Source organism: Pipistrellus kuhlii, unplaced genomic scaffold, assembly GCF_014108245.1.
Source record: "Pipistrellus kuhlii isolate mPipKuh1 unplaced genomic scaffold, mPipKuh1.p scaffold_m20_p_1, whole genome shotgun sequence".
NCBI classification, from domain to species: Eukaryota; Metazoa; Chordata; class Mammalia; order Chiroptera; family Vespertilionidae; genus Pipistrellus; species Pipistrellus kuhlii.
The window spans coordinates 175,646,902-175,670,303 of NW_023425404.1; the positions used below are offsets into that span (position 1 = coordinate 175,646,902).

The 23,402-nt window shown below is 41.6% G+C and overlaps 1 protein-coding gene across 11 annotated transcripts in view; it reads right to left on the minus strand.

Annotated features, from left to right (window-relative positions):
* The window catches only part of LIMCH1 (LIM and calponin homology domains 1), a 318,118-nt gene that overhangs the window by 85,129 nt on the left and 209,587 nt on the right, over positions 1–23,402 (minus strand). For all 11 annotated transcript variants that reach the window (XM_036417635.2, XM_045573069.1, XM_045573073.1 and 8 more), the window contains exons 4-6: positions 11,192–11,298; positions 5,529–5,559; positions 3,241–3,351 (exon numbers count right to left, since the gene is read on the minus strand). In XM_036417635.2, coding sequence (XP_036273528.1) covers positions 3,241–3,351; positions 5,529–5,559; positions 11,192–11,298 — 249 coding nt within the window. The remainder of the gene's footprint in view (positions 1–3,240; positions 3,352–5,528; positions 5,560–11,191; positions 11,299–23,402) is intronic.

A 23,402-nucleotide genomic window follows, 5' to 3' on the forward strand; every position in this document is an offset into this window, starting at 1 on the left:
TAAAAGATAAACAGAAAAAAAAAATGAGTGAAAAGTTGGGAGTTTTCATTGAAAAATAAGGCAATTAAGGAAAGAGAAGTTGATGGTGGTGGTTTGCTGAGTGGAGGTCTGGGCTTCTCTATTGTGACCTCCATTATCCCCTTGTTCTGGTTAATACCCCTTGAAAAAGTAGTGGCGTAGACCAGTCCTGGTGTCCCTTGCCCCTGGTCACATGGCTAGTTCAGAATAAAGACCCACATTGGGTCAGAGTACACCCTTAGGAATTTTACAGCTGGGACTAGGGGGAAGAATTCCCTGCCTTTCTGGACTAAAAGCTAGAAGAGCATCTTGAATCAGCAGGTGAGGAGCCATGGGTTGAAAATGATGGAGCAAAAAGATGGAAAGAGCCTGGGTCCCTGAAGATCACCAGCCCATACGAGCCCTGGACTGCTCATATCCAAACCTCATTTATGTGACTTCAGAATAAAATTCTATTTTACTAAAGCTAATGTTAGACTTTCCTGCATTTCCCATTTGAAAACAATCCTAATTAAGAAAATGAGATAATCTATATTCCAGATAAACTAATATTTCCTTGTACTGGGTAGACCTGTGGAGTTCAGGTCAGTTACTCTCTATGTAGAAACTTAGGACTACCATAGCTGGCCATTTTAGTTATGTCATGCTTTGTCCAGTGATACTAACTACTCTCCCATATCCTGTGACATTATCTATGTTCATTAAAAAAGGCAACAACTGTTCACAATAACAGGCCATTACAAGGCAAGTGAAATAACCAATTATCTCAATAGGAAGCATAGCTAAGCTGAAGAAACCAATAACTGCTCAGATTGTAGAGGAGCTGGACTAGCGGTAAGAAATGGCAATAACAAGAAGAAACCAGATTCCAAGAGAATCTTCTAAGATCAATGGCAACCGAGGCAGAGCTTTTAAATATGCGGCTTAAAAGACATGACTCATATCATTATTCCATTCCAAATTTAATCTGTCTATATAAAAGCCTAAGCGACCATCACAACCGAAGGAAAGACCAAACAGGCTGCATGGGGCAACCAGGCCAGCGGGGGTTAGTGAGGGGCGACCAAATGACCAAACAGCAGGCTGCATGGGGCAACCATGCTGGCGGGGTGGGGGGGCAGTTTGGGGCAATCAGGCTGGAAGGCAGAGGCAGTTAGGGGTCATCAGACTGACAGGGAGCCAGTTAGGAGTGACCAGGTTGGCAGGGGGTGGCACTGAGGGGTGATCAGGCAGGCAGGCAGGTGAGCAGTTAGGAGCCAGTGGTCTAGAAATGTAAGAGAAATGTCCAACTGCTGGACATACCCTAAGGGGTCCTGGATTGGAGAGGGTGCAGGCTGGGCCTCCCCCATGCACAAATTTCATGCACCGGGCCTCTAATATATATATATATTAGATTTCACAACTCCTGTCTGGGTCTGTACTGGATGTGCACTTTCTCTAACTGGAGAATTAGATAAAAATAAATAAATAAAAAATTAAAATTAAAATTAAAGAACAAATAAGAGCTAAGAAACACTAAGAAACAATGTATTGTGCTTAATGAAGTGGGTGTGTTTGTCTTATTTTGTAAAAGTAATTTAGCTTTAAAGCGTTGTTTATATATATTACAACCAATATGAAGTATTGTCCATTTATAAATATGTGAGCCAGACTGGCTCCAGGCAAATGAGAACTGTGAGGGCTATTAGCTTTAATTCAAGGAAAGAAGACCACATTATTAGAAAGCGTAGGCAATTTCTTGCTTTCAGTATTAAAAGAAAAAGTTTTAAAGCACAGACTGTGCCTTAGTGAGGTCTCATTAGAGCAGTTAGTTTGCATGCTGGAGGAAAAGAAGAGCACACCCTCAGTTGACTTGTGCCACAATGTGGGCCTTTTCCAGAACCGGTGAATGCTGCTGATGGCAAATGAGCCTCACCTATTCACTGAGGCTGGCTGGGTGGGGCTTCTCCTGGGTAACACTATATCCTAGCACTTTGAGCGAGTTCAGCTATACTGCTGAACCTTAAAAAGGAACCCACAGGCAGACACATATAAAACGGCCCACTGACTCCTTGACAAATTCTTACCGTAGGTCTTGCCCATAATCAAAGAAAGCCTTAAATGTTGTCAACAGTGTTTTCCAAATGTCCAGCCCCTTCAACTACAATGGCCATGCAAGGCACATCTTAGAAGAGACTGTGTCTAATTATCCAGAGCCTGTCCAGGGAGAATGCCCAGGCAATAACTTGGCTGATGTTAACCTCACCCACACCTTGGCCTGACGGGCAAGCAAAATGACCTTTAGGACAAAAGTGCAGAACAAGTCTTCATTTTTGTATAAAGCCGTATTTGTTTAATTCAGCCATTATTCCCCCTAGGAAACAAACACTGAGCTCTTTGGCCCACAAAGTCATATATTGACCGATTGAATCTGCTCTTTTGGGATTAAAGCTGGATGAGCTCAGATCTCCCATGCTCCAACGGGTATAAAAGTTCAGGTGAGTGTGGAATGCACGAGGGAAAGATGTCGTTGGTCAGGACATCACTGGTATGGTAAGTGGCCGTTTCCATGAGTGCATGACATTGTTGGCCTGCTCCATTCCACCGCCCAGCACTGTAAGGATCTTAAAAACAGGCACATGGGTTGTTTTCTGTAGAGGGCCGCTTGAGAAGGCACATAGATATCCTTTAAATTGTCAGCTGAGCCCGACTTTTATTAAAGTAGCTTAAAAAACAAAAAAGGGTGAGATGTAGAGGGCCGCCTGAGAAGGCACATGGACATCCTTTAAATTGTCAGCTGAGCCCGAGGCACTGGCAGAGTCCATGTCCCGGTTACATGCCCCCAAAAGGGCTAGGGGTGTTATTCAGTTCCTAACTTACCTTTGTCCAGGTGTCAGCAGGGGCGGGTCTAGATATGTAAACCCAGTAATGCTAGGGCCTAGTTAAGAATGCAAATAAGCTCCTTTGACCCTATAAAATAAACCTGCTGCGTGGTTCATGGTTCGGGTCGTTTGCTGCCTCTCCATCAGAGAGGATGGTGCCCACCTAGCGCCCAGCTTGATGAATCTATTCCTGCCTCTTGGTTTCTTTCTTTCTTTAATTTCTTAATCCCCAGCTCCTCCACTCAGAAAACTGACTGTTTCCTTTTCCGTGATGGAGATGGACACGGAAAACAGAGGACCAGCCCCCCGCAGCTTTCCCACCTCGTCTGAACCTCTTGGGATAAAGAAGAAAAGTTGTTACCTTTCGCATCTGAGCCAGCAAGCCTTCGAACTCCTTCAAGTTCAGCGTCGTCCCACTGTAGGATGCACAGCTATTTGCTGCCTTTCCCAGCCAGTAAATGGTCACTAACACCTGCGAGACAAAACCATGCACAAGAGCGGGAGAGTTTTCTCTCAAGAATTACTTTCAAATGAAGGAGTCAATAAAGCTCCACTAACAGGAAACCCACTGATTTATGAAAACTCCATCCATGAGGTAACCATTAAATGTAAATCATTTCAATAAGAACCTAATGCTGTATTGGTCAAAACAAACATGCTTCAGTAGTTAAAATGAGACTCCAGTTTTAGAAAGAGTTCGTCTATAAGACAGCAAGAAGGAAAAATAATAATACACCCTCTAAAATTATTTTTGTATAATGAAATACTCAAATATTCAAAATTAGGAAGCAAAATTTTTCAGAAACGCTTGGCATTTGTACCTAGACAAGTAATGACTAGGTTGTCAGTTCCTTGTGAGAGAGGTGCTTTCAAAGGCCTACCCTCTGTGGGCACAGAGGTTCTGCTACGATCAATGGCAAAAAATCCCAAAGAAGTGATGAAGGTGAATTAGTGGTTTCTAGCACAAGATCAACACAACACGTCTAACTAAAGTCAGAAGAAAACAATATAAGAATATTATGTGCAGTCTTGGGTTACAGGTGGACTCCATTAATCTGAAAAGAGAAATATTTAGCCTGGACAAGGTTATTGTCAATTAAGCTATCTTAGTGGTCATAGAAATTCAACATGCTTAAAAATCTTTAAGAATGTCTGTAAGTATTTAATGGTCTGAAGCTACAGCCCTAAGTCACTTTGTTCTGTTTTTCCAAAGAAACTGTCCATAAATGTAAATGCTCTTTACACCAACGGCCCCATAAAATCCAGCAGGGTTTGGCGGAAGATGAATCCTTAACACGGAATTATTGGGATCTGAAGCTTATGGAAAAGCTAAGGCCATTATTTCATTTTCCCATTCGAATTTATTGCCTCATCCAGGCTGGGAAGTACTTATTGTCCCTCTCTACTGGCTAGGCCAGACAATGCTTTGGATAATGTTATGGGTACATGGGTCCAGATGACAACAAGCCCCAAATAGAGTAACGTGCCATCAATGCTTAGCTATGATTTGGTTTTCTAACTCTGTGAAAAAATTTTACTTCAGGAAACCTTCAAAACTTCCTGAAAGTTTTCTTTTTCTTTTTAAAAATTGATTACTTACAAATGAATTTCCAGAAAACAGACAATTCCAAATGTCAGGACATTAACTAGGAACATGAGCTAATGTGAGCTACGAGTAGGAGGCTATCCTGAAAGGTGTAATAGGAGAATAGAAAACAGAACTGTCTTGTGTTTGAGACGATATGTTCTCTGATTTGTTTAAAATTGTGTGATGGAAAGTGGCATGGAGCCCTAGTTTTATAGAAGATAAGAATAAGATTGTCAATCAAATATCATAGCACCCTGGAAACTAAAAAAAGAAGGTGTCACAGCTTAGTTTTCTATTTTATATGCAGAAGGTCATTTCTTACATTCCTCAATTTAATCTTAAAATAAAAGGAGGGTATGGAGGGATTAAGTAAAAAAAGAGAAAAAAAGATAAAGAACTCATGAACATGACAACAGTGTGGTGATTGCGGGGGTTAGGAAAGTAGGTGGAGGTGGAAGAGGGTATAAAAAATAAATGGTGATGTGAAGAAATAAAATAAAATAAAATAAAATAAAATAATGAAAAATAAAACAAAAAAGAGAAAGAGAAGTGATATGCTTGCCTTTTGAAAATAAGATCTAACTCCAAAAACTTGATTTTGGGAAATATTAATAAAAACTCAAAAGATTAGTAGGAGAAAAAAGTATAGGCCCATGTCAGTCAACACTATTCACATTGTGCTGATCTCTCCCTGAAACAATTTGCCCAACTGCTTAATTTAATAATCCCAAACATGCCAGCCAGCAGCAAGGAACTAACATCACTGCTGAGACACTGTCTTGTGTTTAAGAAACTGAATCACAACCAGAGCACAGGCTTTCATTTGTTCATTTCTGGATTTAGCAGTTCTTTAATTAAAAAGACCCCCCACCCCCACCCCAAACTACCATCTTTATTTCTATTATAGTCATTAATTATTCTATCAGAGACATGTATACTTGTTTTCTAGGACTCTTTCTGGAACAGTATAGGAGAGACACTGGATGTATGAATTAAATTTTACACTTGAACCATCAAAGTTCAGAAAGAGTAAGGTGGGAAAGTGAAGTTAAAACACTTACATTTTTCAGCTTCCTACTATAATCAAGGCTCCTAATGAAGGAAAAGGAAAAAAAAATATGATCAGAAGAGTAGTTTCTTCACTGTGATTTTTCTTTACAAACATACTTCTAAAATGTACCGTACTTGAATTAACTAATATAATAAAATCAAGAAATTACTATTTTTAAGGTCTATAATTATTATTTCAGGTACTTAGAATTATTTAGAAAATGGAAGGTGGGCTTGAAGTTTCATAGTACACTATGAAAACATTAAGACTCTTTAACATTTGGAAAATAAAGAATTCCTCTTAAACCCAAGGCTGTTTATATTTGTACTAGAGACCCGATGCACCTAATTCATGCAAGAGTAGGCCTTCCTTCCCCTGGCTGCCAGCACCAGCTTCCCTCTGGCAAACTGGGACCTGGGCTTCCCTCACAGCCCAGCCTTCGATGGAAGGACAGAAGGAAGGACAGAAGGACATCCAGTCTAATTAGCATATCACACTTTTATTGTTATAGATCCTACAAGTTTAACTGTTGAAGTAAAATTTTGCCTTGATTATACACCACTGTCAAATGGATATCTGACTGCACTTCTAAATTTTTTTCATACAAGTACTTTTAACAAAGATCTAAAATCTTAATTAATAGACCTGAAAAGACATGTACAAGAGGCAATAAGATCCAAATATTTGTCCTTTTCACTTACGGAAATAAATTAGAGTTGGGAATTAGCCACAAGTAAGAAAATATGTATATTATGTTTAACTATACACACGTACATTCTTAAATATACATAAATATTTATTCTCAAACTATAAACAAATAAGCTAGTTGGTGGAATTTTCTAAATATTGATACAGTGAAATATAAAAATTTCTCTAAAATTTTCCCAAAGTTTTTTTTAGCATGTCAACAAATAAATACCAGGAAAAACAAATACTGTTTTTCCCCACAAGTGGGGGGACAGGAGGGAGAATGTAATACTATTGTATAAGCCATTCAAGAGCTCCTTCAAGTTTTTAGACTCCAACCACTTCTCTGCTGCATTTTCTGATCTACAGTACATGTCAATGACTAGGTGCACAATTCTAAGTCCATTGAAGTTTGAGGAACTAGAAACCGAAGTAGTACTTACTAAGATAAATCCATCAATAGGGACCTAGATTAAAAGAAGCATTGGTCCAATTTGGGTTCAATTAAGAGAATGTTTCCCTGTTCCCTCTTTTTAACAGAAAAAAAAAGAGTTATGTCAGATATCTGCTAGGATTTTTTAATAGTGTAACAAGAGAAACAGATGGGAAAAAAAAATCTATAAAGGTTTTTTTTTTGTATGAAGAACAAGTTAAGAACAGGGAACACACAACTTTTTCTGCATTGACAATGGAAGTTCTTTAATGAAAACTGTGACCCAGTTCTAAAAAAGTCATGCTTGGAACATAGTAGGAGCTCACAGAATATCTGTTGTATGCCTCCCACACGGCAAATAGTAATGTGAAAATGCTTCCAAATTCTGCAGGTATGCGGAAACCGGTTTGGCTCAATGGATAGAGCGTAAATACTCAGGAGCAGTGGAAAGCCTTTCCTCATTTCCATCCAGTCACTTCGATCTCCTGGAATGATTCTTGCTGCCTGCCCTTTGGACTGTGCTTTCATTCCCCATCTAGGTTGTCTGGCATCCATTATAGGTAGATTACACATTCAGTAATCATTTGCAGGTTTTTCCTTTTTAGTCTACTCGAGTTACTTCTCAAAAAAAAAAAAAAAGAACCTAAAAAAATTACCTACCACGAAAACTCAAGAGTGTTTTTTTTTTTCAGAAAAAAAAAAAAAACCCACAATTTCAGAAAAGCCTCAAAATGTCCTCCGTGGGATCTACCCCTATGACTTATCGCTTATGGCATTAATTGGTGTCAGTGGGGTGGTTCTCCTTCGTTGCTAATGTTCAGCTCAACTCTCAGAGGAAAAAGTAGAGAAATACAGCAGTTCCACTAGAATCCCCGAGAGCTATAAAGCCTGTGTCTGGTGCAAAAGTCTCACGCACAGTGCCAAATTAACCAGCGCCATGTATGGAAAAGTCATAAGCAGGAAGCCCCGCTCCTCACTAAAACTAGAAATGGTTTTCTAAGTACTGTCAATGAATTTATGGCATAATCTTCATATAAAATTATTTCTGTTCTAAATTCAGTGAAATAAAACATTTTCTCTGTAAGTATCCCAAGTTCAGGATCCTACCGGGCTTGCGGACTGCCCCTCACATCACACTCAGCCTTGCTCAGTACCCTTTTACCACACTGGCTACTTTTCTTTGATGTTAATCTTCACTTGAGGATATTTTTTCCATTGATTTTTTTAGAGAGAGTGGAAGGGAGGGGGAGAGACACACAGAGAGAAACATCGATGTGAGAGAGGCACATTGATTGGTTGCCTCCCACATGTGCCCTGTCCGGGCCAGGGATATCCCAGATCAATGATCAGCAAACTCATTAGTCAACAGAGCCAAATATCAATAGTACAATGATTGAAATTTCTTTTGAGAGACACATTTTTTTTTTAAAACTTTAACTATATAGGTAGTACATCGTTATTAACTTAATTAATGTACTCCTAAGCTGGCCTTTGCTAAAAACTCAAGGGGCCAAAGAGCTGCATGTGGCTCTTGAAACGCAGTTTGCTGACCACTGCCCCAGATCAAGCTTGCAACCCAGGAATGTGCCCTTGACCAGAATCAAACTCGTGAACTGCCACTCTATCTACTGAGCCAAAATGACTAGGGCTGGCTACTTTGCTTTTTAAGCATCAAGTTGACTTCCTCTCCCCAGCCTTTCTTCTACTCTCTATGCCTTATAGACCTTTGCTTGGCTGGTTCTTGCTTCCCATTCATGTCTCAGCCCACAGGTGACATGCTGTCTCTTCAGAGAGGCTATTCTTGACTATATCTGGACTTATTACTATCTTTCTTCTTCTTTTCTCCCCTCCTTGTAGTTTTATTGCACTACAATTGACATATAACACTGTATATGTTTAAGGTTTACAACATAGTGATTTGATATATCCATTTGTGTAATAGTCACTCTCCTTTACATTATCTATTTTTTCCTCAGCACTTATTGCTTCTTGTAATTATCTTTTTTATTTACTTAGTTATTTCTCATTTGTTGATACTGGGAATAAATTCCATGTGAACAGGAGGTATTCATCATTCCGGTACTCTTGTGACTGGAAAGTATATGGCACAGAATAGCTGCTCAGTAAAGACTGGTTAGATTAGGGGTGTCGAACTCAATCAGAAAAGGGGCCAAAATCTAAAATCCAGCCTAAATCGCGGGCCGAATGGTTTACTGAACAGTCATAAACTGTCATTGTGATGGAAACGCAGCGGAGTGCAGTGATGACAGCGCGGTGCAGGCCACATTGCAAGGCCTGGCGGGACGGATTTGGCCCGCGGGCCTTGTGTTTGACACATGTGGGTTAGATGAATGAGTGAAAACCGATAGTGTCATAGGAGAGTATGATGGAATATTGCCTAAAGAGAGTATGAATGCTCAAGTGACAAAAAAAATTAAAAAGGGGAGAAAATAGGTAGAAGAAATATAAAAGGGAAGATAGACTGAAAGACCAGATAAAAAAGCAAAGGGAAGCACAGGGAAGGGAAGAGGAGGAAAAGAAGCAGAGGGAAAGATAAAGAAAAGGACAGAGAAAAGAAGGGGAAGATGTGACAGTAACTGAGAAGGGACTATGTGTGTGTACAATTGGTCTAAGTGACTTTCCCTCTTTAGGTTGCTTACTGTGCCTTTTGATTAAAGTCTCCTTTTTTCAAAAGTTGGTTAACTGTCTTCTCAGATCTGTACTGAAAAAAATTAGCTAGAATTGTACCTGAGAAAACATCTGTCCAATTTCATTTTATAGATGAAAAGATAGCTCAACCGGTACGGCTCAGTGGTTGAACATCGACCCATGAACCAGGGGCACATGGTTCAATCACTGGTCAGGTCATGTCACATGACTGGGTTGTGGGCTTGATCCCCACTAGGAGGCGTGCAGGAGGCAGCTGATCAATGATTCTCTCTTATCATTGATGTTGCCTTCTCTTCCTCCCTCTCTCTTTCTTTCTCTGAAATCAATAAAAACTTTTTTTTTTTCAAGGAAAACCCTATTGAAACAAGGGCACTTGCCTAGGATTACAGAACTAGAGAGAAGCAGATGGAGGACTAAACACCCAATTTTCTGACCCCCCCCCCCCCCCCCCCCCCCCCCCCCCGGTAACAAGAAAGGTGCTAAGAGTTCTGCATTTCTAAAACCAATCTCAGAATTCTCCTGGTTTAGTAACATTGATTTAAAGTAGCTCTAATAAATGAATAAATATGTCAAAGCAAACTTTCCCCCAAGCAATATGTGTGTGACTAATTATTATGATGTTGCACAGTTAATATTGTTTTTGGTCACTTGCCACCAGGTGAAAATATAAAATGTGAGATGAGGCAGAACCTGAAACAATTTCCTAAAGTGAACAGTGATTTATAGAGGCTAGGTACAATAACAAATGGAGCATATTATGACTGAGATGAGGTTTATGGTGGTTTCCACATTCAAGTATCATAATTTTTATTCTGTTATTTTTGTCCTTAACCAACATTTTCCTATAGAAATATTAAAGAATGACACATTAACAACAGAGAAGTAATTTTTATGTAATCAATCATGGCTGAATCCCCCTTATTTCCCATCGCAAATAATAAAATCCAATATAATTTCCTAACTGGATTTCATTCAGTAGTTTCCATTTTCCCCCATCACTGAAAAAAAAAAAAATCAATACTGTCAAATGGTGTAAAATTAACAGCTCTGAATTTTGGCTTTTCTCCCCTTTTCTGTTCCTCTATGATAAAATAACCCATAAGTGCAGCCAATCCACAGATTCTTCCCATGTAATTAAGGTTATTAATAAAGTATATCCATGCCATATATTCTTTGACTAAAGTGAAAAATGTTTTATGTGAAATTTGTAGAGTCATAATGACTTTTTTTTTCATTATGCTGGTCACAATCTATTTCTTTACAGAGAAACACATTGCCTTTTCTTTTACTTTGACATTCTTTCCCAAGAATTCTTTGGCCCAAACATGGCTCATTGAGTAGATACAGTCAACAATAGCTAAATGGCCAATGATCCATCTTCAAAGAATTTGATCATTGACACATATGAGAAAACAGTTACAAATGTAAAAGAAGAAGAGATTTCTCCATGATCTATTGTGCTCTTTGCATAATAAACAGAGTTGAGATCTGTTTACCAAGTTTGCAGTCTTCCAAGAGCCTATTCAAATACCCAAATGGAGCCAATAAAAGTTTTTGTCGAATACACACAGATTCTGTGCATATTTCTCTCTTGCCTTCCCCTCCTTTAAATTTCACCTAATATTTTTTCTCCTTCTCTTTAACATTCTAATTCTGTAAGAGTGATACTTGCATTTTAAAAAATTCTATTTAATCAGAATGAAAGCTTATACATAGAGGGAAAGGTCAATGTGTCTTGATTTAAAAGCCTGATTTTTATCTTTACGTTTTTATTTTATGAGGCATGCCCAATTCTCTGTCTCTTAAAGCTTAAAACATCATCACAAAACTACAAATCAAACCATGAATGGGTTTCCCTAAAACATAAATCGTGCATTACTTACTTGACTGCTACCCTGTTGGATGTATCCTGAAGGTCACTAGGGTCAAAAAGTTGAGATTCTTTAAGGCCGAGCTCTTTACAACCTCTCAAGAATAAGATGATATTGTCCTGGGAGGAAGAAAAGAAATTCAAGTATGTATTATTTTATTTTATCTTAATGAACCAGCCCATTCTCTTTAATAGTCCAAATTACTGGAAGGTTGGCAGTCATGAAGGCAGCAAGAGTCAGGTCTAAATCCTGGCTTGCTGGATTAAAAAAAGTCATACTTTGTTAGGATATACTGGAGTAAGCAGACATGTCAAACTTTTAAACCTACAGACATGTCAAATTGAATTTTCCCCTTTACCTTAACACAATTTTATAAAACTGCAAGTGTAATATCATTGAAAAGCAGAACCTAGCATCTTTTGGAGGAACCCTACCCAAAACCAGATATTCCCTATTGTAAAGTTTTGTCCATATCTTATTGCCTAGAATCTGGTTCAAAATTTATATTAAAAATTGGTTTTAGTGCCAGAGTGTCATCTTCAATGAGTGTTGTCTTTTAATTGATCTTCTAAAATACATTCTTTATCAGTTGGTTTTCACTGCTAATACCTTTTTGTGAACATAAATGGAATTAAATGGGAAAAATCTAAACTTAACTGGGTAGATGGAAGGAGCAAGGAAAGCCTTTGAAAATAATGCAAAAGACCTTCCTAGTGAAAATGGCCTCTCACAGGTACAAATATACTTTGAACTGGCGGAGTAGCAGGTACCATTGACAATTAAGGAGGGTTCTGGTCATCATCTGTTGCGAGTCATTAAAAATGAACAAATTGCTTTGGAAGGGATTTTAGTTGTGGGCCATCCTTTTGGTAGTCTGGGGTGTTAGCAGCAGGTTCACTGGATTCTGTTCTCTTCCTGAGAGACTTCCAATGAGCTAGCTGGTCTTGTGAATGAGTGAAAGTTATAGGAGAGGAATGATAAAGGTTGGGTCCATAAGCCAGATCATGTGAATCCATCTGAACACTATAAGAAAGATGCTACAGCCGAAACCGGTTTGGCTCAATGGATAGAGCGTCGGCTTAGGGACTGAAAGGTCCTGGGTTCGATTCCGGTCAAGGGCATGTACCTTGGTTGCGGGCATATCCCCAGTAGGGGGTGTGCAAGAGGCAGCTGATCGATGACTCTCTCTCATCGATGTTTCTAGCTCTCTATCTCTCTCCCTTCCTCTCTGTACAAAATCAATAAAATATATTAAAAAAAAAAAAAAGAAAGATGCTACAAAAGTCTGAAATGATGGTGGTAGTTACTGAATCATGTATTCACCCAAGTGCAGTTCAACAAAGCAAACAGAAAGCAGAGGTCTTCCCAACTATCCAGTGTGTAGGCAGGATTCTAAGATGACCCCCAAGAATCCCACCCTCTAGTATACATATCCTGTATGGTCCCCTCCCCTTGAATGCCAGTGGAACCATAAATGTCAGGAGCTATCCATCACTCTGTGGCTATGTTAGTAACCAGTTCGCTTTGAGTTAATCAAAGGAAAGATCATCTGATTGGGTCTAACCTACTCAGGGGAGCTTTTAGAGGCAGGTAAACTCAGGTGGCCATGTGTTTTAAAGCTGTAAGGAGATGCATTCTGTCAACAACCACATGAGCTTGGAGAGGCTTGGATGAAGCTAAACTAGGACCTCAGCCTCCACCAGTACCATGATCTCAGCCCTGTGAGATCCTAAGCAGAGAACCCATCATGCCATGACCATACTTCTGACTGCAGAACCTAAGATGATAATTGGGTGTTGATTTCAATGGACGCTAAATTTGTAGTAATTTTAAATGAAGCAATAAAGAAGATTAATATACCCAGGCTCAAAACAACAAGGGCAATAGCAATAAACAGCTAATATTTATTTAGCTCTTTTTATATGCTAAGCATTTTCCCAAGAGCTTTCATCCTCATTTTCAGATGAGCAGTTGGAGGCACAGAACTATTAACTTGTCTAAGTTCATACCGCCAACAAAGGATGGAGATGCAAAACAATATGGCATACGTGAGGAACTCAAGCATAAAATCTGAGGTCAGCACCAAAGGAAGATGATGCTACAGAGTTGAGGGCTGCTCAAAGAGGGCCTTGAAAACCATGGAAGGCAGGCTGTGGAAGTCACAGAGGGGCTGGCATCTGAGAAATGAATGCCTGGATCCGCAGCAGAAGAAGATGGTTGGATAGGTAGACAGGGTGAAGGAAGGACTTAAAAAGAACAAGATAGGAGACAGAGAAACCAATGAGAAGAGACCAGAGTCTCACTTTCCGCCATGGCCCTTCCCAGTATGTGTTCTTTCTGGTGTCCCTGGATTTTTTTCAGCAGGCAAGATGGGCCATCAGTCATAAGACCTGTGTCATTCAGAAGGCCTCTTATAGACTGACAATGGAGATATATATATACTGAAGTCATCTATACCTGACCAATCTCTCCTTCAATTACCTTGCACATTTTAAAACGATCAAATTTCTCCTTGGAGTTTTTCTATGTTCCCTCCCATGTCCAAAGATTTATCTATGTTCAGGTAAGTTTTTTCCTAAGGCATTCAACTGGTTGGATACCTATTTCTAGGTCCTAGTTCTGGTTGGTCTGTGAGCTGTGACGGCTTCCAGCATAGAGCAAAGCAAAGGGTGTGTCCTGGTACTCTCTAGGAATCATTTGCAAGCACAATAAAAGGACTAGACCTGTAACTACCATGTGGTTCCATAGGAAGCACATGAGTGGAGCATCTCTTGTTTTCAAGAAAGGTGAGGAGGCATGTTTTCGCATGCATACCCAGATGCCCAAATGCATGTCTGAGGATCACGCTGTATTCAGCGCACAGACTGCAAGCACAAAAGCGCTGTGTTCCCAGCCAGGCTGACCAATTTGGGCTGGGAGATTTAAATAACTGCAGGTCTCCTTCCAACTTCTTGCTGCAACCTAATGACGCTGGATGGGAGCCAGACCCCAGTCAGGAGAAAAGCCAGAAGGAAGAACCCTCCAGCCAAGAGCTAACAGGGGCCGCCACCGGAGCAGGCAGGAAGCACTGTGCCTTTAATTATATAAAATGCAACTCGCAAATTCCCAGCTGCCCTGCTCTTCACACGGCAATTTTTCCACATTTACAATTCCAAGCAAAACGCACATATTAGTGTTTTAGTTTCAGAAGCCAAGCAGTACAACAGCAGCTCATTTCCAAGGGAGAAATGGAAGACACTGATTTATGACAGTGACCACTCTTTCCAACTCTTACTAATGTAATGTTATTACAAACCTATTATGATTTTGTAGGGCTTCAAAAGAAGTTCTTTAAGAGTTTTAAAAAAGTCAATGTCATGAAAAGTAAAGTTGGATATTAAAGACACATGATGACTGAACATGATCTATGAGCTTTGACTGAATCCTTGATCCAAAATGAAAAAGTAATTGAGGCTATAAAAGTCCAATTTAGATATGGCCTATGTGTTATATGATGTTTTGAATGAATGTTAATTTTCTTAGACATGATGATGATGAGATTATGGTTATATGAGAGAATGCCTCAACTGATTGATTGATTGACTGATTGATTTTAGAGAAAGAAGAAGAGGGAGAGAAGAGAGACATTGATTTGTTGTTCCACCTATTTATGCACTCATTGGTTGCTTCTTATATATACGTGACTTGACTGTAAATCTAACCTGTAACCTTGGCATATCGGGATGATGCTCCGACCAATTAAGCTAACCAGCCAAGGAGAATGCCTTTATTTTTAAGCAAGTATAGGAATTATTAGGGATGAGTTATCATAATGTCTGTAACAAAATTACAAATGGTTTATGGCAAAAAAATGTATTTGTGTGCATGTATATATATTTGAGAGAGAGAGAGAGAGAATGAATGAATATGGGCTCGACATGGAAAAGGAGATATAGCAAATATAGCAAAAGATCAATAATTAGTGAATCTACATCAGAGACTGGGAAACATTTTCTGCAGAGGGCCAGATAGTAAGCATGGCTTTGTGGGCCTGTGGTGGTCTCTGGCTGAGACTCACCTCTGTTTTGTAGCAAGACAATTTACAAATAAACGGGAGGGCCCGTACTCCCACACACTTTATTGGGCCCAGAGTGAAGCCCACCGGCCCTGTTGTAGGTAAATGGTTATGCAGGCACACACCATGCTATTCTTTGGACTTCTCTGTACATTTGAAATTAAAAAAAAAAAATTTTGGAAAAAGTTTTTTACATTTGTAGAAATGTATTCAACTACATAGAATTACAACTTCACTAGCAAAGCCAGTTTCATAAAATCCAAGGGAAAAACTCAGTCACCTCCGAGACAACTATTGCCAAGTCACTGAGGTAAATGTTTAAGTACTGCTGATGGAAAGTGACCATTTCTGGCTAACCGGGAAACACGGTAACACGAGTCTCCATCCAACACAGATGTGTAACGTACAGTTCCTAACAGAGTCCATTTTGTGCTAGGCTCATATGAATATATGGATTTATACTGCTGTTTGTGTAACTAGCATGCATTAATTCCTCCTCCTCCTGGGCCCTGTGGTTTCCCATTTCATTAACCTGTGGGCCCGCAGTGTGTATGAAAATATTCCCCAGGGCCTGGGATTGAGGTCTGCGCTTTCCACCCTCCACAGGACCTTTTCCCTGAATAAGACCTTGTATTTCACTTCCCTCCCACCTCACCCCAAAGACAAGATGCAGGAAGGCAGGCCCAGGAGGATCTTTATCTTCAGAGTGTAGCAGAGTCCTTAGCATATAGTGGGAACTTACTAAATATTTAAAATCAAGTAAGTACTAAGTTCTAAGTATTCAAAAGAATGAAACAACAACAACAACAAAACAACAAATTCCTAATAGGTAAAAGAATAAGGACTTATAAAAAAAAAAAGAGTCTCTTATCTTCAAGATTAATTTCATGATCCATTAAGTAGCTGGACTAGTTCAAGATACATAGAAACAGAGTTATGACTTCAAATTAGACAATGGAAACAAGAGAACAACAAATGTATCAAAGGAACACAGCATAACAGCTTTGGATCAGAAGGACTCTAGGTAGAGTCCCACCCAGCCTTATTTATTATTAGCTAAGTGACCTTGGGCATAGCTCCTAACCATTTTGAGCCTTAAATTTCTATTCTGGGAGGTGGGGGATGCTATAAACCTATCAGGGACATCAGAATTACAGAAAACACATAGTAGGAACACAGCCTAGTGTCTGGTACTTTCTGGGACACTCATATAGAAGTTATTATTATGACACTAAAGGCCCAATGCACGAAATTTGTGCAGGTGAAGAGGGATCCTTCAGCCTGGCCTGTGCCCTCTCGCAATCCAGAACCCCTCACGCCTAACCACCTGTCTGCTCGCTCCTTACTGCTTGGCTCACCACTCTTTTAGTGCTGCCTCGGAGGCAGGAGAGGCTCCTGCCGCTGCTGCTGCTGCTGCTGCGCTTGCCAGCCATGAGCCTGGCTTCTGGCTGAGCGGTGCTTCCACTGTGGGAGCTCACTGACCACCAGGGGGCAGCCCCTGCATTGAGAGTCTGTCCCCTTGTGGTCAGTGCGTGTCATAGCAACCGGTTGTTCTATGTAACTGTTGCAGGGCTTTTATATATATATATATATATATATATATATATATATATATATATATATATATATACACACACACACACACACACACACACACACACACACATACCATGTTTCCCTGAAAATAAGACAGCCTCCGAAAATAAGACCTAGCAGATGGAAAGATAAGACATCCCCTGAAAATAAGACCTAGCGCAACTTTGGGAGAAAAAATTAATATAAGACACTGTCTTATTTTCTGGGAAACAGAGTAGATTCTTGTCAACTCAGGTCATGGAAGGCAAGATGAAGAACAGTTTATCCACTCATGAAAAACAGTATGTATTTATAGCCCTTGTCAGGGAGATGGCAAAAAGGAAACAAAATAAAACAAAACAAAACACATGTAGTTGGTGTTTTTGTTTAGTAACTATTATTAACTGTCAATTTGGTACATTTACACAGGCAGCTTCAAATGTAGGCACAGGCTATGTACCAGAAGTCCACTTGTAAGGTAACTGCCTGTAAGTCGTCATTTGTAATTATCCTAGAGAAATAATCTTACATAATGGTTCCCAGTTTAGACCAGAAAAGCCTACTTAGTCCAAACTGTCCCTGAAGGAGAGTGATAATTACATTATGGAACCTAACTGCTGAGCAGAACAACATTTCAAATTACATTCAGAAATGCCAACCACACGCCCCTCTTGGCTGTAGCTGTAGTCGGATGGAGGGTTCCAGAGGCCAGAGAAAAGGCTTCCCTGCCCAAGGCAGTGCCATGGGAGGAAAGGGCAAGAGGGAGGGGAGTCAGAAATTCATTCCAGTGCAGCCCCCCACATCCCTGCCTCATCCAGGCCACCTCCCCCTTGTCCTCAGAAGGCAAGCAAGGACCTGCGTGCTACTTTCCCTTTCGGCAGCTGTCACTTCCAACCCGAAAGGGTGTCTCTTTCCTTCATCACTGCGGAGTAACGAACAGGTTCCGGTTCTAAGAAGGCACTGGTACTTAGTGTTTCTCTAGAGAAACCACACAGGCAGCGGGAAACCCCCTTCTCTGCCTGTTCTCTTTGGCTTTATTTCCTTTAACACCAGTAGGAAAAGGCCAACAAGATGGAGGAAGTGGAGTTCACAGAAAATGAAGGAAATGCTCATTTGAGATTCAGTTGAATCCAAATGCCTGTGCCGCTAGGAATGTGAATGCAATGTGGCCCTCATCGGTTTGGCTCAGTGGATAGAGCATAGGTCTGCGGACCATAGGATCCAGGGTCAGTTCCAGTCAAGCGCATGTACTTGGCTGCAGGCTCCTCCGTGGCCCGAGCCCTGGTTGGGGCTTGTGCAAGAAGCAACCAATTGATGTGTTTCTCTCACATCGATACTTATGTCTGTCTTTCCCTCTCTCTTCCACTCTCTCTAAAAATCAATGAAAAAATATCCTCGGGTGAGGATTAGAAAATAAAATAAAATAATAAAATACAAGATGTATAGAGTATCCATATACTTTCTATAAATGAAAAGAATAGGTGGAAATGTCAAAATGAAAACTGGAATTAATTACATCTAGTGAATTTATTACTTTCATTCATTTTCTATAATAAATGTTTACTTTGGCCCTGACTGGTTTGTCTTCATGGATAGAGTGTCGGCCTGCGGACTCAAAGCTCCCAGGTTCGATTCTCGTCAAGGGCATATACCTTGGTTGCGGGCACATCCCCAGTAGGGGGTGTGCAGGGGGCAGCTGGTCGATGTTTCTCTCTCATCGATGTTTCTAACTCTCTCTCCCTCCCCCTTCCTCTCTGTAAAAAGATATATATATATTAAAAAAATAAATATTTACTGGAAAAATCTTATTAAGAATTCTGATCTGTCAGAAAGATTTGCAAGTATATCTCAGAGGACCCAGTTTTTTTTCTTGAAAATCAGAAACCAGTCCCAATGTTACCTTTCTGTTTGGACTAATGTTACTTTTCTGTGAAAGCTTTTTGAAACATGGCTTTTTGTTTGGTTTTCTGCGTGTGAAGTAAACAATCTCCCTTTGTCAGAAATGCAATTATGAAATTCAGAACCGAAGGAATATATTACCAAAATATCTCCAGGAATTTCCCCCACAATTAATAGAATTCAGGGATTTCCTGTACCTGCCGTGTGTTCACGGTTGCTCTCCCGGCCTGCATGGGTTCCAGCTGAGCTTGGCCGACACCCAGCCACAGTCGGCACTCGCCAGACTTCCAAGGCATTTGTGTTTGCCGGGAGCTCTTAATGAGGATACCAGGCCTTCTGCTGAGAGGCAGGGGCAGGGCGGCTGGTTCTGTGGGGGGAACTCTGGGGAGGTTTAACCCAGAGGGTGGCAGTGGGGCGGCTGCTTGAAGAAGAAAAACTTTTATGGGTGTAAAGTGAGCAGAAGCGTAGCGGTGGCAGCAGGAGAAAGCAAGGTTGGGGAGGTGAACAAAACGATGAGAGGTTAGCTTTGGGAGGGCCATGAGAGCCCTGCCGAGGAGAATGTGGACTGTTCTCTGGGCGGTGGGTAACCAAGACCGGTTGATGAGCACAAGAGCAGTCCTGGGATCTGACTGTTATTTTCGGAGAACACGCCGGGTGTTAGCAAGAGAGATCCAACAGGCAGAGAGGGTCTGTTCAAGAGATTATTACGGGAGCCCAGGGAGAGATGTGGAAGCCTGAATCTAGACAGAAGCAATCGGAGCATGCTGAGTGGATGTGGGAGTAGAGGATTAGGAGGTGGAGGGGGCTTGGGCTGATGCGAGGGATCTTAGCCATGGAGACTCATCTGCAGGAATGGAGGGAGCTTTTTAGGAAAGGGTAATAATAAGCTTGGGACATTAGTATTCAAAGAGCTATGGCTAATTGGGAGCTTATATGTGTGTCTGGGGCTCAGAAGGGAGACCCCAACAGAGTAAGCAAGTTTGGAATTTACCAGAATGCACCCGCAGCAGACATTGGAGAGAGCATGGTATTGCCAGGAGAGTCCAGACAGAACAAGAGAGACTGAAGCAGACCAGGCAGAATACCGACATCGAAGGATGGTTAGAGGATGGGGAGCCCCTGGTGCCTGAAGCAAAGAAGTGCCGGAGAGGAAGCAGGCAAGCCTACCGGGGAAGCCAAGTGAGAGCACTGTGCAGGGAGCATTATGTGTCCAGCACCAAACAATGCAGTCTCAGCTCTCCCACTGACTGGCTGAATAGCCTGGTCTCGGCCTCAGATTTCTCTTCTGAAAGTCTAAGTCCTTGGAATGGCCTGCAAGGTCCTACATGATGTGCTTCCCACTACCTCTCTGACCCCCTCTCCACCACTGCCTCTCTCCCTGCAGCCACACACAACTCCTGTGGGGCCCCAATCAAGCCAGGTAGTTACCTGCCAGGGCCTCTGCACTGCCTTTTTTTTTTTTTTTTCCCCCTACATAGTAATTCAAACAATCTCTGAAACAAGTAAACATTCAATAAATATGCATAGAGCCGTAGCCTGTTTGGCCCAGTGGATAGAGTGTCAGCCTGCGGACTAGAGGGTCCTGGGTTCAATTCCAGTAAAAAGTACATGCCAGGGTTACAGGCTTGATACCCAATAGGGGGTGTGCAGGATTCTCATTAATGTTTCTCTCTCTCTCCCTTTCCCTTCCTCTCTGAAATAAAAATGTATTAAAAATAAATAAATATGCATAGAATAAATAAATGAATGGTTTTTAAAAATGGGAGCTTGGCTGGCATGGCTCAGTGGTTAAGTGTTGACCTGTGAACTAGGAGATCAGGGTTCAATTCCCAGTCAGGGCACTTGCCAGGGTTGCAGGCTTAATCTCTAGTGGGAGCTATGCAGGAGGCAACCAACCAATAATTCTCTCTTATCATTGATGTTTCTCTTTCTCCTCCTCTCTGAAATCAATGAAAATATATTTTAAAAAATACATTTAAAAAAATGGGAATACTCATAATGTCATAAGGCTGTTCTGTGGAATTAAGTATGAAAACATAAGGAAAGTGTTTAGAATAGAACACTGGCACAATAACTGTTCTCCACTGTGATGTTTCTATTAGGAATGGACATCCATGAATGAGCTTTCTGATTAGGTATTACTGAATTTTTGGGAGAATGTCAGTGGAATGACAGGGTAAAAACCAGATTTCAGGAAACTAAAGTCAGTGTAGAATAAAAATGATGGAGAACACACACGGAGGCACTTTCGGAATGTTTAGCAGGAAAGATTCTGAGATAAAAGAGTGGCAGGTCAAAGGAAGGTTGGGTGACTGTTTCCTTCAGGAAAGCTGCGGGTACGGCTCCCTGCTTGTCCCAGGGCTCCCGTGCCCCTCTGTCACCTCACAAACAATCCTCATCTCATCTGAGGTTTGAGCCATCAGCCCTCCCCATAATAACCTTCTATCTTATTCATTTCTGTCTCAATCATGGAGGACTCTGGCACCGGCGTCACCGCTTACGGTAGTCGACATTCTAGGTGACTTTAAGTTCTCTGTGGGCAACCTGTTCAACACCTGGCTCCCCAGTCCTTTGACTTCCTCTGTTCCAATGGTTTTTACTTACACACTCCGTGTCAGGACCATAGTCATCAGCCAGACCTGCCCTGTGGAACTTGAACTCCAACATCCTACTCTTTGGCCTCAGCCCCTCTCCCTCCAGGGCTCTCATCACTTCATCCTCTGCTCTTTCATTCCAGACTTTGCCCTCTTCCTTCAGACCATGTCCCTCTCCCCTTGTTGCCTAATTCTTTTCATGATCCAGGCCAGGCCAGTGTGACTAGTCAAGTACTTGCCAGCATCTCCAACATTCCCACTTCGCTGTGTTTCTGTTAGGGAGCAAGGACTAGGAAAGGAAATAGCCCTGATGGAATAATCAGCCTTGGAAATGAGCCTGGCAGCTTATCCAACCAATCAGGTATGACCTGTCCTCATATTTCTACCTGGAAGGAAGCACTCGTGGCCCCTCACTGTGCCTTCTCAAGGCTGCTTTGAGAAAAGGAATGGGAGAGCAGGGGAGAGAGATGGAGCATGCTCAGCTCAGCCACTATGGGCTTCCTCTCTGTGGAAGACAGCCTGGCTGGAGGACACGTGTGTCCTGTCTCTGCCATGTGGTAAGAGGCCTCTCTCTGTGGGGGAGGCCTGCGGTTGACCAGCTGTGCTAGGAATGGGTGGATAAATTTGTTTAATTTAGGAGTGCGGATTAGCAAACCCACTTGGCTGCAGCTCTAAACCTTGTGCTGTCCCATTTGTTTCATGAGAAGTAACGCTGATATTTTGATCTCTGACTCCTGTGTTTATGTCTCAGCTGGGAAGGGAAGAGAGGAGAATTATTGACTGATAACCCCAAATCCCCAGTGCTCTGCTCCTGGTGCTACTGGAAATGATGGTGCTGTTATGGGGTCTGGAGCTGCTGCCAATTTATGAGCTGCCACCTCCGTGGGCCCCTTGGATCCACTCGGTAATCCTTCTGGGCATCCCTCTCCTGGTCCTCATCCGGGGATTTACAAGCCCCCTTTCCCTTCTTCAATCTCTCCGCCATGCCTTCACGTCTTCCCCTCCAACAGACAGATGTCATCAGCCCCCAAACGCTAAATCCTTTCCCTTCACCGATCCCAAGTTCTGTATCTAATAATTTTTTTTCAAGATTTAAAGTTGGATAATTTAAGGCCTTTGAAAATAATCTGTTAACATTTTGACAGCAATGGGAGCAAAAGGTGACTGTGTGTTAGAGTGAAGATCAAACAGCCAGCAGTTGTGCTCTATTAACTTGGGTTGAACATTTTCAAAAAATTTCAGAGGTATTTATTGCATACTTATTGTATGAAAGGCGATGTGCTAAGTGCTTTGGTCAGGAAGGGGTCATGGTGAGAGTAGGACTCTTATTTGCACGTGAGAGAAGCCCAGATGGAAATAGGTCTCTGTTAGATTTCAGAGCTCAGTTCCTCCCAGCCTCAGGGAGAGTGGGGATTCCATGGCTCTTTAAAACAACTGGGAACCAGGGCCTCGTGTATTTGGAACCCACAACTGTGTCACTCTTGTCTGCTTGCTCTGCCTATGGTTTACTTGCCCTCACTGCACACAGATTTTTCTCCACATGGATCCCTGCTTCCCACATACCCTTCATACCCAGATCGTCACCTCTGACAGGACTAATTCTCTTTTCCACTTTCAGTTCAAAAAATATCCCAGGAAAAGGAAAGACCCTCCCTGGCCTGCCTAGGGTCAGGCTCCCTTCCACAGTGACTAACGGGATGGGGTAAAAGAAATCATGAATCATTTTTTAGCCAATGGTGAGGGAGGGTTAGGGTCAGGGAGCAGTTTCCAAAAGACTAAGAATGTGATTTCCTAGGAAGGGGGCCCAGGGCAGGCAGAACCAGCACCACTGGCTGCCTTCACAAAAGTGGACCAGGTGTGGATTTTTCTCTGAAAGATCTTCCAGAGGAGAATACAGGATCATTACCACCATTGTTGGCATTCTAAGCATAGCTGGTGAAATTTTGTTTTCCTTTAAGGATGTTCTTCTGAGAGAATCTGTGCACTGAGCTGTAATGCTGCCTCAATTTCCCGAAGTGAACAGGCCTGAGGCCAAGGAGGACCCACTGCAGAATGAAGCAGGCACAAGTGACTTAACAAACTCGGTTGGAAGAACTTTCTC